This window comes from Apteryx mantelli, chromosome 1, assembly GCF_036417845.1.
Source record: "Apteryx mantelli isolate bAptMan1 chromosome 1, bAptMan1.hap1, whole genome shotgun sequence".
Classification (NCBI taxonomy): domain Eukaryota; kingdom Metazoa; phylum Chordata; class Aves; order Apterygiformes; family Apterygidae; genus Apteryx; species Apteryx mantelli.
The window spans coordinates 168,331,766-168,346,955 of NC_089978.1; the positions used below are offsets into that span (position 1 = coordinate 168,331,766).

Consider the following 15,190-nt stretch of genomic DNA (forward strand, 5'->3'; position numbering starts at 1 on the left):
GTGATTTGGGATTTTTTTTCTTGCTGTTTCACAGTTAAATGATTCAACACTGGATGCAAACTGAAACGATTCCAGTGAGGGTTTAATAATTTTTTAGGTGATGGAGCAGCACCCTTTATTTAAGCCAGAGTCAATCTATTCCAACGTGCAGTTCCCCACTCTCACTGCTACAGCTGTCTGCAATTGTTATACTTTCCAAATCCACACAGAAAGTACTTTCTAATTGCTAACTTTACTCTCTGCAACAAGCTATAAGAGATTATTATTAGTGATCTTTTACATTACTGTATATTCCAAAGAACCTCTTCAGGTTCAGGGAATTACTGAGCAGGGTTCATATGAGCATGCTTCCTCCAAAAAGCCTTTCAGGCCTACTCCCTTCTCAAATGCAATTGATGGAGCATTACTGCTTATTATCATTCAAACATGCAACTGTAGAATGAGTCAGAGCAAACCTATATTTATTAAAAGAGTCCAAGGTCTTCAAAATAAAAGAAATGATAGGACTTAAGAGAAATTAATACACTCTCCCTGTCACATTCTTCATATATGATTTTTTTCCTAATCAGGCAAATAAGCAACACTTCTGCCCAAACCCCTACTGAAAAGTAACTGTTCTAATTGTTTGCTAAGATATGACATTAAATATCCACTATATGGAGATACTAAAAACAGATATTTTGGTTGATTTATGCTTATCATTAAACTTATCATAAACTTGTTAATATTATAACAGGTTTAGATAGTGGGTATGAATAGATCCCTCTGCATCACACACAGACAGTAACAGAAAATGCATTTAGTTTATATAATCATTTCTGCAACTACATCGTGTCCACAACCACACCAATAACCACTTCTGCAACCATACTATTGCAAAAACAAAATGTATTATGAAAAACACGATCCTTTTATCAATGACCAAAAGCGCCGGCGGGGGCGGGGGAGGGGAATCTACATAAACTTAGTTCCCAAAGGGTTATTTTGGTACCATTTTCCCCTCCCTGTTAACCCTCTGAGGTTAAGTAATAGAAAATGGCTGAAAGCGAGAAAAAAAAAAACAAGCGAAAGAAAATGGTGTGTCAAGGAACTTGATTGGTCAGATTTTGCTGCAGAGTCCAAATTCCTGAAACAGAAAGGAACACTTTCCAAAATGAAATGTATCAGCGATTAACAGAAAAGGAATAATCTTACAGTATTAGGCACCGAAAGATATTTATTTTCTCTGAGTAATCCTCCGTGGCACCTTATTAATGCGTTTAAATGAAAGCTATAATCAATTCAATCCAACGCTTTCTTAAAGTCACAGCTCTTTATTACAAGCATTACAAAACCAAGATTTGCGATTTGCTGTTGTAATGGAACAACAAACACCCGAAATTATATAAAGTTCATTGTATAAAAAAAAAAAAAATCTGAAGCATGTTGGAAAGTCAGTGATCACTTTTGAAAACTACATTTTCGAGGCACTAACTACAGGTTCGTTGAGCAGGAGGACAAGGGGTTGTGCAACTGCATAAGAGAACCTATAGTCAGGGAGAAGTCCTGTTTTCCAGATATGTTCGCTAGACTCATTGAACGCGAAGGGGGATGGTAAAATTTTTAATAAGAATTTAATAAGAATTTTGTCCTCGATACTAAATTTTTAACATCCCAATATTCCTAGGGAAAATATTTTCTCTATGCTAAGTTCAGTAAATATGGCCGAGAGTACATACAGATGGAGAAAATTGATCCAAATAGACGTCTCTGAATATTCAGACAGGATACGCACAGCCACCAAGGATCCCACGACTGTTCCCCACGGAAGCAGAAAGAGAACCTTTTCAGAAATGGAGGTTGCAGAGAGCCTCCTCCCTCTCGCCCGGAAAACGTTAGGCTTCTCCCGGGGATAAACTAAAAGCCCTTGAGAAGGGCCGAGTTTCAGGGGACGTCGCTCACGGCAGGGACACTCACACCGCCAGAGACAAAAAACACTAAAACACTGAGAAAGGTACCGACCGAGTGCCTGCCTGGAAGGGCGGAACAGACTACTTGCTGCTTCAGAAATAAAAAGGAAGGAATTGGACTACAATACTGCAATAAAGACTTTAAATAACTGCTGCTTATACTTCCTCTAAAGAAAAAAAAAAGAATCCTAACAGATTATGCAAAAAGATTCTGTAAAGGCCGTTTACACATTAAGTACTTTACTATAACTGCTTTTAAGAAATACAGCATAACTACGTAAGAAATAAAACCAACCTTATTGAAGTTTCAGTATCTCCTTCAGTTGAATAAAGGCTTGGAGTATGAGTTTTTCCCCTAACAGCGCAAAAAAACACGTAGCGCATCGAAGGCCTACAAACAGGAACTTTTAATCTAAAGACTCATGCACTCTGAATCAGTACAAGAACTAAGCAGCAGTTACCTTGTTCAGTTTGTTCCGTATCCTGCTCAACCCTGTCAAAACACGGTTTACACGTTTATAGCCTCACACGATCGAATTTGGTAACGCACAAAAAAAAGGAAGCACAGCCAAACACCTCCTTCCCCACACAAGGTAAGACCTACAGCTCTTTCTCGTGCCAATGTGGTGGCTCTTAAAAGAGCCTTTGGGTTTTTAGCAGTCTGAGAAAGATCGGGTTGCTAGTAGCTTAAGCGCGCTCGCCGCGGATGCGGCGGGCGAGCTGGATGTCCTTGGGCATGATGGTGACGCGCTTGGCGTGGATGGCGCACAGGTTGGTGTCCTCGAAGAGCCCCACCAGGTAGGCCTCGCTCGCCTCCTGCAGCGCCATGACGGCCGAGCTCTGGAAGCGCAGGTCCGTCTTGAAGTCCTGCGCGATCTCGCGCACCAGGCGCTGGAAGGGCAGCTTGCGGATCAGCAGCTCTGTCGACTTCTGGTAGCGCCGGATCTCGCGCAGCGCCACCGTGCCGGGCCGGTAGCGGTGCGGCTTCTTCACGCCGCCCGTGGCCGGCGCGCTCTTGCGGGCCGCCTTGGTGGCCAGCTGCTTGCGCGGCGCCTTCCCGCCCGTCGACTTCCGCGCTGTCTGCTTCGTCCGCGCCATCCTCACAGCAGCAGCAGCAGCAGCAGCAGCAGCCGCCCTATAGCACTGAGCTATAAATATCTGTGGAACACACGACAGCAGAGCTCGCTATTTATAGACATCAGCGTCCTGTGATTGGCTAGTGAGGAGGCGCGAGTTCTATTGGGCAATTTAAAAGGTTTGAGAAGCCCGCGTTCTGGCGGGGGGTGATAACGGTCTCTTCCCCCCTCCCCCCCCTCCCGTCACGGTCAGCTCCCCGCTCCGGGTTCCGTTCACCCGTGGGTCTGCCCCAAGGAACGAGGTCGGCGGCGGCAGCGATCTCTGCCACAGCTGTCACCGTCCCGCGGGCGCGGAGCTCTTCTCAGCTCCCAGAACAGACGCTTCTATCGCTGCCTCTATCCGTGGCAGTCAGGATATGAACCCTTTGGCAATACGCTTTTCCGGCGAAAAAAAAAAAAAGGACTTCACTTCGTATCCTCCTCTACTTGATGTTCAAAAGCGCTCTGCCTTTCATCCATTTTTTTTATTCCCTAAACCTTATTTTTCCTTGTGTTCTTTCATCTATTATCTGTCACTTCACAAACATGATTAACCTTCTTGCTCTCCCGCGCATATTCTCCATTAAAAAAGGAGGACAAAGATACGACACCAGTCATATCAAACCCATGAGGCAAGCCAAATGATGAAAAACGGGATAATTTTGTATTTTTTTGCTTTTAACCCTGCATGGTGTGATATATGTCATGAAACATTATCTTCTAGAGGTCACAGACACAGCATAATCCCGATGGATCTTTCTGAGTAAACAAGCAGCACTGTGGCTTTCGGCCAGGGCGTTCAAAAAGGAGAGATAATGTTTAAAGGGGACGAAAACATTGTATTGGAAAAGGAGCATAAGTCAAACTGAAAGAGGCTCATCTTAATTCTACAAAAGATGATTTTTTTTCATTTCAGAACGGCAAAAGAAAACTTAAGCTTTGCCATGCATATTTCATAATGCGTACTCGACAGCTAGAGCTGAGGTAATCACCTTAATAAAAAAGGCTGATGAAGAAATGCTTAAAAGCTGTACAACTCGATTTTGTTCACACTACTAGCTTCATTGGCGTGTGCAGTGAGTACTCAGCTAGGGTTTACACATGACTATCAAAATCATACCTGGTGTTTCTAAAGCTTCCAAACACAAAAACGCTCTTGTACCATTACTCATTATGAACTACTCTTGAAACTAAAATACGGAGCATAAGTATAACAAATCGAATCGGAGCTAAACGCAAGAAACACTGAAAATACCCCTTTGACATAGTATTAGACACCAGCACCACTCACCCAACTGAATCAGTGCAAACGACTCTTTTACTGAAAATGTGGGTGGCTCTTAAAAGAGCCTTTGGGTTAGAGGATCTTCCAAACAAGAAATTTACTTGGAGCTGGTGTACTTGGTGACGGCCTTGGTGCCCTCGGAGACGGCGTGCTTGGCCAGCTCGCCAGGCAGCAGCAGCCGCACGGCGGTCTGGATCTCCCGCGACGTGATGGTGGAGCGCTTGTTGTAGTGAGCCAGGCGCGACGCCTCGCCGGCGATGCGCTCGAAAATATCGTTGACGAAGGAATTCATGATGCCCATGGCCTTGGACGAGATGCCCGTGTCCGGGTGCACCTGCTTCAGCACCTTATACACGTAGATCGAGTAGCTCTCCTTCCTCGTCTTCCTACGCTTCTTGTCACCTTTTTTCTGAGTCTTGGTAACGGCTTTTTTAGAGCCTTTCTTCGGGGCAGGAGCTGATTTCGCTGGTTCCGGCATTTTAAAAGTCTGTCGCTCCCTCACTATCGCAGGAACAACTTAGATACAATAGGGGTGTCCCCCATATTTATAGGGACGGTATGCAAATGAGATGACTCGGAGCTGTACTCGTCTATTGGGTAGATTCGATTCTTGATGTCACAAACAGCCAGACGTCAATTGGTCGTTACAGCATCGGCCTTCTCGTTGGCTAATAGCACAATCACCGCCTCAGCCAATCAAAAGTCCTGCTGGACCCCACAAGGAAGCGATAAAAAGGCAGGGTGGAGGGTGTCGGTACATTTTGTTCTGTTCTTGTACTTTTGTTTTCTTTTGCGTAGGGTTTTTTTTGTTGTTGTTGATTTTCTTTCTCTTTTTGAAAAGCGGAGAGCATGTCTGGCCGTGGGAAGCAGGGCGGGAAGGCGCGGGCCAAGGCCAAGTCGCGCTCGTCGCGGGCCGGGCTGCAGTTCCCCGTGGGCCGCGTGCACCGGCTGCTGCGCAAAGGCAACTACGCGGAGCGGGTGGGCGCCGGCGCGCCGGTGTACCTGGCGGCCGTGCTGGAGTACCTGACGGCCGAGATCCTGGAGCTGGCGGGCAACGCGGCGCGCGACAACAAGAAGACGCGCATCATCCCGCGCCACCTGCAGCTGGCCATCCGCAACGACGAGGAGCTCAACAAGCTGCTGGGCAAGGTCACCATCGCGCAGGGCGGCGTGCTGCCCAACATCCAGGCGGTGCTGCTGCCCAAGAAGACCGACAGCCATAAGGCTAAAGCCAAGTGAAACTGATTCAACAAACAACCCAAAGGCTCTTTTCAGAGCCACCCACACCTTTCCAAAAAGAGCAGGAACACTAGGATTATGTCCTGCTTCCTCGAAAACACAATGTTACTATGATTTTATGTAACTGAAAGCTTTTAAATGTAAATATATACTTAGCTCAGTGTTCTGCTGATGCTTATATATTTTTTTTTCTATAAGAAGTTAAGATACCACACATTCCTTAAAGTGACTTTAGCTGAAAACAAAAAATATCACTTCAAAGCTAAAGTATGGCTGAGAGAGCTGGTATTAGTCAGCGCTGCGTTTTCTAAGGGCAGTTGATGAAAAGAACATGGTAAGGGCAGCCTGGGGATGGTGCTCCCGTGCTGTGGTTTCCATGGGGGAAAGAAGCGTTTTTCCCCGGCCGAGGGGGGCTGTTGCGCGGGGGCGGGAGGGATCGGGGGCTGCCGTGATGGCACAGGGGGCGGGGCCAACAGTGGCCAATCCACGGGGAGCGCGCCGGTTTCAAACCCGGCGCGGGACGCGGTGAGATTTCCCCAGTGCCGCAGCCACCGCCCATATTTAGGGGTGGAAAAGGGGTCAGAGCTCTTTTTACGAAGCAGCAGGAAGGATTTTCTGCGCCCCGACGTTATTTTTTTTCTTTTCCTTTTTTTTTTGCCGTCGTCCAGGGCTGCAGGTTCTCTTAGACCAGCGGTGACGTAAGTTTCTCATTGTGGTGTCATAACGTAACTAAGCACAGGACTATGCCTCAGGGACAGCGTCAACTGTTCCAAGTAACTGATATCAGGGGGAATAAGTGGGAACGGGGGATCACGAGTTCCGACAAAATAGGCTAAGACATACTTTCGCACTCTGCGTAAGTCTCTACTCACAAACTTCAAAAGTCACACATAAGTACAGCAGGGAATAACCGCGTATCAGTTTGGGTTTTAAAGGGTTTTTCAGCTTTTTCTCTTTTATTTTGACAGTGTGGGTGGCTCTTAAAAGAGCCATTGCATGTATCTGTAAGGGAAGTTTCCTTTCCTCTTCCAGTATCATTTACTTCTTTTTGGGTCATCTTGGCCACTTTGGGCTTGGTTGCCTTGGGCTTGGCAGGCTTCGGCTTCACTGCTTTCGCTTTGGCCAGGCTCTTCGCTGCCTTCTTGGGGCGGCCAGCCTTGGCTGCCTTCTTGGGGCTCTTGGACGATTTCTTAGCAGCGGTGGCAGCCGGCTTCTTTGCTTTCTTGGGGCTCTTCTTCACTGCCACCGCCTTCTTGGGCTTCTTGGCGGCGCTCGCGGGTTTCTTGGCCGCCAGCTTCTTGGGCTTGGTTGCCGCTGTGCGCTTCTTCGGGGCTTTTTCTTTCATCTCACCCGGCTTCTTGTTCAGTTTGAAAGAACTGGAGGCGCCGGTACCCTTGGTCTGCACCAGGGTGCCCTTGCTGACGAGGCTCTTGAGCCCCAGCTTGATGCGGCTGTTGTTCTTCTCCACGTCGTAGCCGCCGGCAGCCAGCGCCTTCTTGAGCACAGCCAGCGAGAGCCCCTTGCGCTCCTTTGAAGCGGACATGGCCTTGGTGATCAGCTCAGTGATGCTGGGGCCCGAGGGCTTGCGGGCTTTGGAGCCGCCCGCCGCCTTCTTCGGCTTCTTGGTGGCGGCCTTGGCTGGAGCCGAGGCCGCAGGCGCTGCTGCAACGGTGGGAGCGGTCTCCAATATGGTTGCAAAGACGTTTCAAAATTGGAGGGTGGGGGGGGTGTTTGAAAAAAATTAATAAAGAGAACTCAGTGAGAGGCCGATATTTAGAGGCAGGAGTCTCTTCGGTTCCTTTGGGAGCCCGCCCCCCTGGAAGGGAGTGAGGATGGCTCTCCCCTTTATGTTTCTTCATAACTGATTTTTTTATGTATTTTGCACCGTATCATACAACTCATGTCTTCTTCTGTGATGCAAATTAAGGTGAAGCAGGATGTTTTCATTCATCAGTGTTTTATACAGAAGAAAACACAATACTGGATGAAGGGGAGTCAGGAACGCGCCAGTCCGGAATCTGAATGAGCCTCCCGCCGAGGAGTGGGAGGAGCGGTTCTTTTTGTCATTTAAAGCTGCATCTGGAGAATCAAGACTAGGAAAACAGCTCTGTCCTGTTCTTTGCAGTTTCCTCTCTCAGGAGGAAGAAGAGCGAGTCATTTTACGGAAATGCGTTAATTAACAATCCACTTCAAAGAGACAGAGGTAACACAAGACTGCCCGACAGAAGGGTCTCTTGCAAACAGGATGAGAATCTCGAGGTTGTTTTCAAAGGGTTCTTCTTACACTATTTGCATTTTTGTTTCAGAAGTGATAAAGGACATTTTTTTTTCCTCTTATCAGCCCACACTTTTTCAAAGAAATAGGGTTAGCTATTGACTACTATAGAAAGTTAGACTTGGAAACTGTGTTAACTGTAAGACTTCATCAGTAGCCGTGCTGAAATTCAAAGCTACGCACAACTTGAGAACTATTTTTAAAACAATTAACCTTTTTGTTTGTTTGTTTATTGGTTTGTTTTTAAAAAGCTCAGATTCATTTATATAGTATATTCAACAGCACAACCTTCTATTTGTAGATATTTAACCTTGGCTGGGGTAAAATGTATTGAGCAGGTCTGAAGCAGACCTTAATTTGTTGAAGCTCCTAACTGGACTGTTTGAAAAACCCATGCCTTGAAACAGTTGGCTCTGTGTCTCAGTTTTGGCCTCCTGAGTTTCATTTTGCCCTCAGAAATAGGATGCAGGGGAGAAGTGGGGAGGAGAAGCATTTCTCTCTTTTCAGAACCGATCCCCATATTGAAGTATCAGAGAAGGTGCCCTCTCTTGGGAACAAGGAAAGCCGTTTTTCCCCGCTAATGTTCCAAACATCACTCCAGAACAGAAGTATTCTAGCATTTTATTTTCAAATGAAATATGAGTAGATTAACATCCAGTCTAAAGTAGAATTTTCACTGCTGTCATCTTCACTGGAAACAAATTACACTCAGTCACAGTAATTCACCCCCCCCCCCCAAGAATTTTTTGTTTTCTGCCTCTCCAACCATGTGTCCATCCTTTGAGCCAGTGCATATAAAGACCCTGGCTTCCTTTCATAGCAGCTTGTGACTAATGTTCCATTTTCTATGCCACCAATAGCATATTCATGCCTATTTTTTTCTTTTTGTATTTATTTCAGGAAAAACAAAACCAAAAACTGTGAATGCCAAAACCTCTTATTCTTCAACTGAAACACAACTGGAATATTAAACTACTATTGCTGAAAATAGTTCTTTTCCTTGTTTGTCCTGACTAGTTATATGCATTTGATGCAGAAAGATAATATATTCTTCTATTTTATGTTACTATACTTGTTATAAATGAACGTACTACCTGCCTGTGAAACACAGCTATACAAAACTCCTGTATATTTTAAATCAGAAGAGAGAAGTGGATCATAACAGCTATTTATTTATTTGACAAAAGACACTAATAAAATGTTTTCTCTAAAAAAAGAAATATTTTATTTCAGTTCACATGAAGAATTTCTGATCAGTCTGGATCTCTCTCTATAATATGTTCCAATAATTCAGTCAACCTAATTTTTCAAGCCTATTTCTACATAAAGGGGGAAAGCTTTAGATTTAAGAACAGTCTATGCCAAGTATTGGTGGTATGAAAAAACATTTAGTGTCATAGATGTCCATGCAAAATGTATGCTTCTGCTTTAAAGCACTAGCTACAGCATACATGCTGCAAATTCTTGGTTAGCCTGGTTAATGGTGGCTGCAGCATTCCAGATCATATTTCTTAGAACGGTGTTACTCAACTTGTATTTAGTTCATGGACCACTGTTCTTCCATAAGGCATTAGAAGATAATATGCAAGATGATATCCAAAAAGAAATCATGCACACTTACACAAGCATTCCCAAGTCTGCAAGCAAATGAGTAAGTTAAGTAATAACTGAACATTCAGATTTTGGTTAACTTTATCATAGTGACTACACTATATGAAAAGTCCTTGAAAATTCTTTTCCCTCAAAACAATTCTTATCTTTTTCTTGAAAAAAGACTGTGTTTGATTACTGTGTAACAGAACTTGAACTTCGACAGCACAAAAAAGTTTTCCAGACTCTCTAGGCACTAAGCAGTCTTCCAGAGTTCTAGAGAAAAGTCTATGTTTACTTTTTTACCTGCCTTTTACAAGGAGAAGTTGCTTTAGGCTACAACAGTTACTAAACAGGTAGGCAAGTTACAGCGTTTGCCTAGGCCAACAAAAATGAATGGAATGAATTGCCTGTTGCAGAGAGTATATCCATGAACTTATGGGCTGTTCCACATAAAACTTATTTGAATATCTATGTGGCAAAGTGCAAATAAAGGTTAAACACATAGTTGTTTTGTTGTTGTTTTTTTTTCATAGATTACCCTTAAACACTTTCACTTAATTATTTAGTTCCTCTACCACTTTTCCACAACCATCCATAGCAAACCAGAAAGCAATCAAGTAGAAACACATCTTATAAACCTGGTACAATGTAGAGAAACCTTTTGAATATATCATTGGTACATTCCTTTTCATATTCCCTTGAAAACAGTCCTGTTTAGACAGCAAAGGAGGGAAGAAAAGTCATTGTCATTAAGGTTTCTTTTTCTCTTAGATACATAGTACAGGATCAATTTAGGCATCGGTAAACATGAATTAAACTCACATGATTCCTTCCATTCACAATAATTTCAGAGACATGGGTGCTCACATTCAGGAAACAGAAATTCAGCTTGAAGCCTGAAAGCTAATTATATTATAGCTGCAGAAATGCAGCAGAAACCTACATTTGCAGGTGGCAATAGATGCTCCGTGTATCTTTAATACTTAACAAAATAACGTACTGCTATAAAACGCAGCTATTCCTTGTGCATCGTTCCCTATCTTTCGCCTCTTCCGAGAGTCTCGCTGCTATTGGAGTTTTGCGGCTATCGGGGGAAGTGATCGGGTTTGGGGGCGCCCCCTTGCAAAGCAGTCGCCCCCAAACCCGGGGCAGCGTGTCCCGCAGCCACCGCCCCCCGCGGAGGACACGGCGGGGCCGCGCCGCGCCGCCGGGTCTGCACCCATTTCTCGCCAATCCCGCCCCGGGCAGGAGCTTCCTCCCTCCTCCCTTTTTCTCTCCCCCTCCCTTCTGCTCTCCCTCCACCTCTATTCCTCCTCCAGTTACTTCCTCATCCCCCCCCCCCCCCCCCGCCCCGCGCGAGTCGTTTCCATGCCATTAACCTTCAAAAAAGGAGGTGAATCTGCTGAATGACAATGCAGTGAGCGCATGAGCAGCACCTGTAGCACAGCAGAAGGCCTGTGCTCTGAATGCCTCTATTGTTTCCTGAATTAACCGTTGTTTTTATGTTTACTGCATTTTGTTTTAGTTTGGTTGCTCTGGGGTTGTTGTTGTTGTTGTTGTTGTTGTTTTTGAGTTTATCCTGTGGCTGCTGTCCAGGATAAACAATGAAAGAGCAGTCAGGGTTATTTGATTGCTTTATTGTAAAACATGATTTTGATTCTGCAGACTTAATGGCTCAGAGAGAAGACAACCTGCTTGATAAACTGCTTCTGCAAGGAGCCCATCATCTTTAAAACATTTCCATCCTGTTCATTCAGCCCTACAAAACTTGATGCATCACTATATAGTGCAGAAACAATCATACCATACTAACTAGGTTGACACAGACAACCCTTTTCTTTTCTAGATGGCAGTTCTATATAACACCTCCTTAGGAATTTGAATATACAAAATCTCTGCACTCTGTGCATATGAATGATATTGCGCTTCACACGTGGGTGGGAATCTCAACTAGAAATCAAGTCTTCCCCTCTTCCTAAGGACACTGCAGCCTTGTCCTGCCGTGGAACTTCATCTGTTGCATCCTCAAATAATTTGGAGCCCGCCAGCCTGCCTGTGAAATTACCTTTGGCTTTGTGAGAGAACCATAGGCATACCTGCACAAACCAGGACCTGAAGTTATTTGGAATCCCTGACAAATTTTTTAAACAAACGAATTGGTTTTGGTTTTGGTTTGCTTGCTTGTTTTTGAGCTTAGGACAAAATCAAAGCTATGATCTTCACCAAGTGCATGTAATTGAATGGTAGCTAACACCAGCAGTGATCAGTTTAGAAAGATTTTTTAAGAGATTATGGTATTTAGCACCAAAGTCATGAAGTGTTAAAAACTGTGCAAGCAACTACTTTCTCCAGAATTCATTTCTGTAGAGGACAGTGAGGTAGCTGGATCCATCCTCATCTTTTCACTCATCACCTTCAGCTCTTCTCTTTCATTTGGAAAAAATCAAAAATGAAAGGCCTGTAAAGATAAGGAGTCCTCTTATTCACAGAAACCACCTCCAATGCTTAGGCAGCTCTTCAGGCCTTAGTAACCCTTGGGCTGGTAAATAACATAGAAATCAGGTTTGACCGCATTAAACTTGAGAGATTTAGCCATTGCCCTTCAAGATAGATATGTAAGGACACCTTCACCCGTGCCCCCCCCCCCCCCCCAAGATGTCAGCACTTAATTACCTCATGCCTGTTAGAGAATATTGGACTGGAGTTGTCTAGAGTTAATTGCTAGCATCAGGCTGTAAAAGTGTATTAGAGATGAACCCTTTTTACTTATGCAAACATGAGCTGATGTAAGCATGAGTTAACACTACCTATAGAAAACTTGCTTAGCATTGGTAGCTAAATTTTGCTGAAGCCTTAGGCCGCACTTAGATAATATGGTGAACTTTCGCCTAGTTAAGTAAAGGAGGGCCCCAGAGCTGGTTCAAGCCGGAGAGATAAAGAAGTTACGACCCACAGCAGAAGCTGCAACCTTGAAAAGAAGAAAAGAAACAACCTGCCTAGAGACAACGAAGGGATACAGTGAAGAAGGGGAAGACCCCAGATCTAAATATTACTATTGGTCCGAACCAGCACATGAGGGGTGGGGAATTTAGATTGTAAGGGTATCCCTGCTGGCCCAGGGATTTCTTTGTTCGGGGTCCCTCTTCAGAGACACCCAGCTCGGGCTATAATTACTGCATGTGTGTCATTAAAATTAATTTCGCTCCGATTTGACTTCGAACTTCTGCCTCTGCAGAAACCTAGGGTCGGACCCTGTTATGGAGGCCAGCGAGCCTAATTTTCCATAACAATGCCTCTAGCTGTTCTGCTGTCCCCCCACTGCAGATATTTGACAGGTCACAAGAGTGTCTGGTGTTACAATGTTGGCCATGGCAGAGGTGCCTTACAGGTAGCTGTGTCCCTCACAGTAGCTTGGGATAGAAATGCGTCCCACCCAGCACTCCCACAATGCTGCAGAGAACTGTCCTTGGGAATCTGACGAGCGAGTGAGGAAAGCAGCGAGCCACAGGGGCTGCAAAGGCACTTCCCCTCCTTCTCCTGGAAGGAGAATGAATAGGGTGGATAGCATCAAAAGGTATAGGGAATCCAGTCCTTTGTAATTTTTTTCCTTACTTACCACACTGCAAGACATTCACAGCTAATCCCCTTCCCCCGTCCCACTCAGTCCACTCATGGATACTCAGCATGTCCATAACCCTCCTCCCAGACTGCAGTGTTGCTTTGGAAGCCACAACTGTTTCTGGAAAGAGCTGAAGGCCCAGGAAAAACTGGTCCTTGCTGTTCCAGTCCAGAGAGGCTTTCTGGTGTCCTTGTGGAGACCATAAGGACATTTACAGAGTTAAGATGATGTTTTGCAAGGTTCCACTTCTCTCAGTGATGTGAATAAACTTGCAGTTGACTTCCACCCTGCATGTGGTAAGGGCATAGTTAAACCACACACCAGCCTCCTGACCCAGAAGCAGGGGAACATACAACATGTCCTGCTGTGGCATCTAAACACTGCAAATATCCAACCCTGATTGGAAAGAAAATCTCAGTATCCCCACGGAGTCAGAGACTGAGGGTGCAGAAGACACAAGCATCACAAGACTGCCAAGATGTCCAGAAATTCCCCTTGGTCTCCATGACAACAAGGTGCTTAATACAGTCATAGTCCATGTGAAGAATGAGAATGTAAGAATGTGGCCAATGGCTCACCCACGGCTCAGGACACCAGGAGGTGTTACTCAGAAATGGTATAATTAGGAACACAACTAAGGCTTTCCTATGTGAAGCCTTGTATGGATGATGGTGGTGGAGACCCTGACACATCTACTGATATGCTACCAATATCTGCATGAAACAGACAAAAAAACAATGTGGTGCTTCCTAGATGTGCCTGAAGGCAAGGAAGCAGAGGTCTCTGGGATAATCTTCCTTCAGAGAGCTTTGACCTACATCTGCAGTGGGGACATTTGGCCCAAAGGACCAGAATAAATGGAGTCTGAAGTAATTCCCCCTTCCAAGCTGTGTGTAACAGAGATGTGGGGAGCCTCAGCATCAACTGTTTCAGTCTTCTGTACACTTCTTTTGAGCTGACAGTTGCAAATGTAGATGTAGCCTGGACTGTTTCTAAAACAGCGACTAGGGAGGTGTATAAGAACATAGTAAACCTATGGTGATGCTTTCACAGAATATCTCCTAAACTCTCATAGCCTGTGCCTTCGTGACTTCCTGAGACAAACAGTAGTGTCTCTTTCATTTAATAATCTTCACTGATTTTTTCTTTTTTTTTCTAGTCTAATTACTTTTCAAATCCATGTAAACATTTAGTATCTAAAACATTTTGCCTCAAGGAGTACCCTATACCACTTACACATTATGTAAAGACCCCCCTCAGTTTTGTACCCACATCCTGCAATGCAATTTGATACCTTTAATCATCTTTTCCACTTTCCTCTGAACTTTCTTTTCCAGTTATACTACATCTTTTTTGATTTAGAGACGAGGACTAAGCACATTACTCAAGGTGCAGCCATTTCACTGATGCTGCAGTGGTACAAAGATGCAGTGTTCTTTGTTTGGTTCTCCATTTTGCTTATAGTGATTCCTGACATTCAAATTATTTTCATTTAAATATTACTGAACCTTGAGCAAATGCTTTATTTAGTTTTGTATTTATTATTTTCAGAAGTGGGAGGATTTTTTATTAGGACCAACCTGGAGGTTGCAATAAAGATGGAAGAAGGCAGTGAAAAAGGTCCGAAGACAGGATCAGAAACAGGACTGAAGGACAGTCAATGAAACTGGAAATTGAAAAAAAAAAAAAAATCAAAAGAAAGTGAATAAATCAGGAGGCTGATGTAGATTTTCAACTACTGTCATCCAGAGAACCTAAAGCTTGGAGAGATGTGTATGCCATAAAGGTCATGGCAATGACACTGCTACAGTGTAGGTAGCTGGGGAGTTCATATGACACCAGAAGGCTCACGGTGGGGTGTCTGCACTACTGGCTGGTGTGGGCAGAGTGGGACGGGCCAGAGTTTGATTTGCCAGCATCTGTCACGATTCCAGGACTCCACGTCCACACATCCCTACAGTCAGTGAAGTTCACATCAGTTGCTGGTCCTAGGTACTTACTGTGTGTTTATAAACTACTAATCACCAGAGGACCTTGCAGCCTCGTCAGAGCATCTCTAAAGCTTGTTTAGGTGGGGATTTCAACCAAAAATTTCTTACTAGATGTGTGCACGTG

The 15,190-nt window shown here is 44.6% G+C and overlaps 4 protein-coding genes across 4 annotated transcripts; 1 reads left to right on the forward strand and 3 right to left on the reverse strand.

The window, feature by feature from the left end:
- Nucleotides 1-2,573: 2,573 nt before the first annotated feature.
- On the reverse strand, nt 2,574-4,306 carry LOC106488336 (histone H3). Its single transcript, XM_013947188.2, has one exon. The coding sequence runs from the start codon at nt 3,045-3,047 to the stop codon at nt 2,637-2,639; it is 411 nt and encodes a 136-aa protein (XP_013802642.1). The 5' UTR covers nt 3,048-4,306; the 3' UTR covers nt 2,574-2,636.
- An 88-nt stretch (nt 4,307-4,394) lies between these two features.
- Nucleotides 4,395-4,878, reverse strand: LOC136990954 (histone H2B 8). Its single transcript, XM_013947194.2, has one exon. The coding sequence runs from the start codon at nt 4,825-4,827 to the stop codon at nt 4,447-4,449; it is 381 nt and encodes a 126-aa protein (XP_013802648.1). The 5' UTR covers nt 4,828-4,878; the 3' UTR covers nt 4,395-4,446.
- Nucleotides 4,879-5,090: 212 nt separating this feature from the next.
- Nucleotides 5,091-5,645, forward strand: LOC106488120 (histone H2A-IV). Its single transcript, XM_013946974.2, has one exon. It carries the CDS (start codon nt 5,199-5,201, stop codon nt 5,586-5,588), a length of 390 nt encoding a protein of 129 aa, XP_013802428.2. The 5' UTR covers nt 5,091-5,198; the 3' UTR covers nt 5,589-5,645.
- A 419-nt stretch (nt 5,646-6,064) lies between these two features.
- Nucleotides 6,065-7,293, reverse strand: LOC106488348 (histone H1.01-like; the record flags this gene model as incomplete). The annotated part of the gene is made up of 1 exon (XM_013947205.2): nt 6,065-7,293. A coding segment is annotated over one exon (828 nt), but the record flags the coding sequence as incomplete, so codon positions are not given.
- Between the last annotated feature and the right edge of the window lie 7,897 nt (nt 7,294-15,190).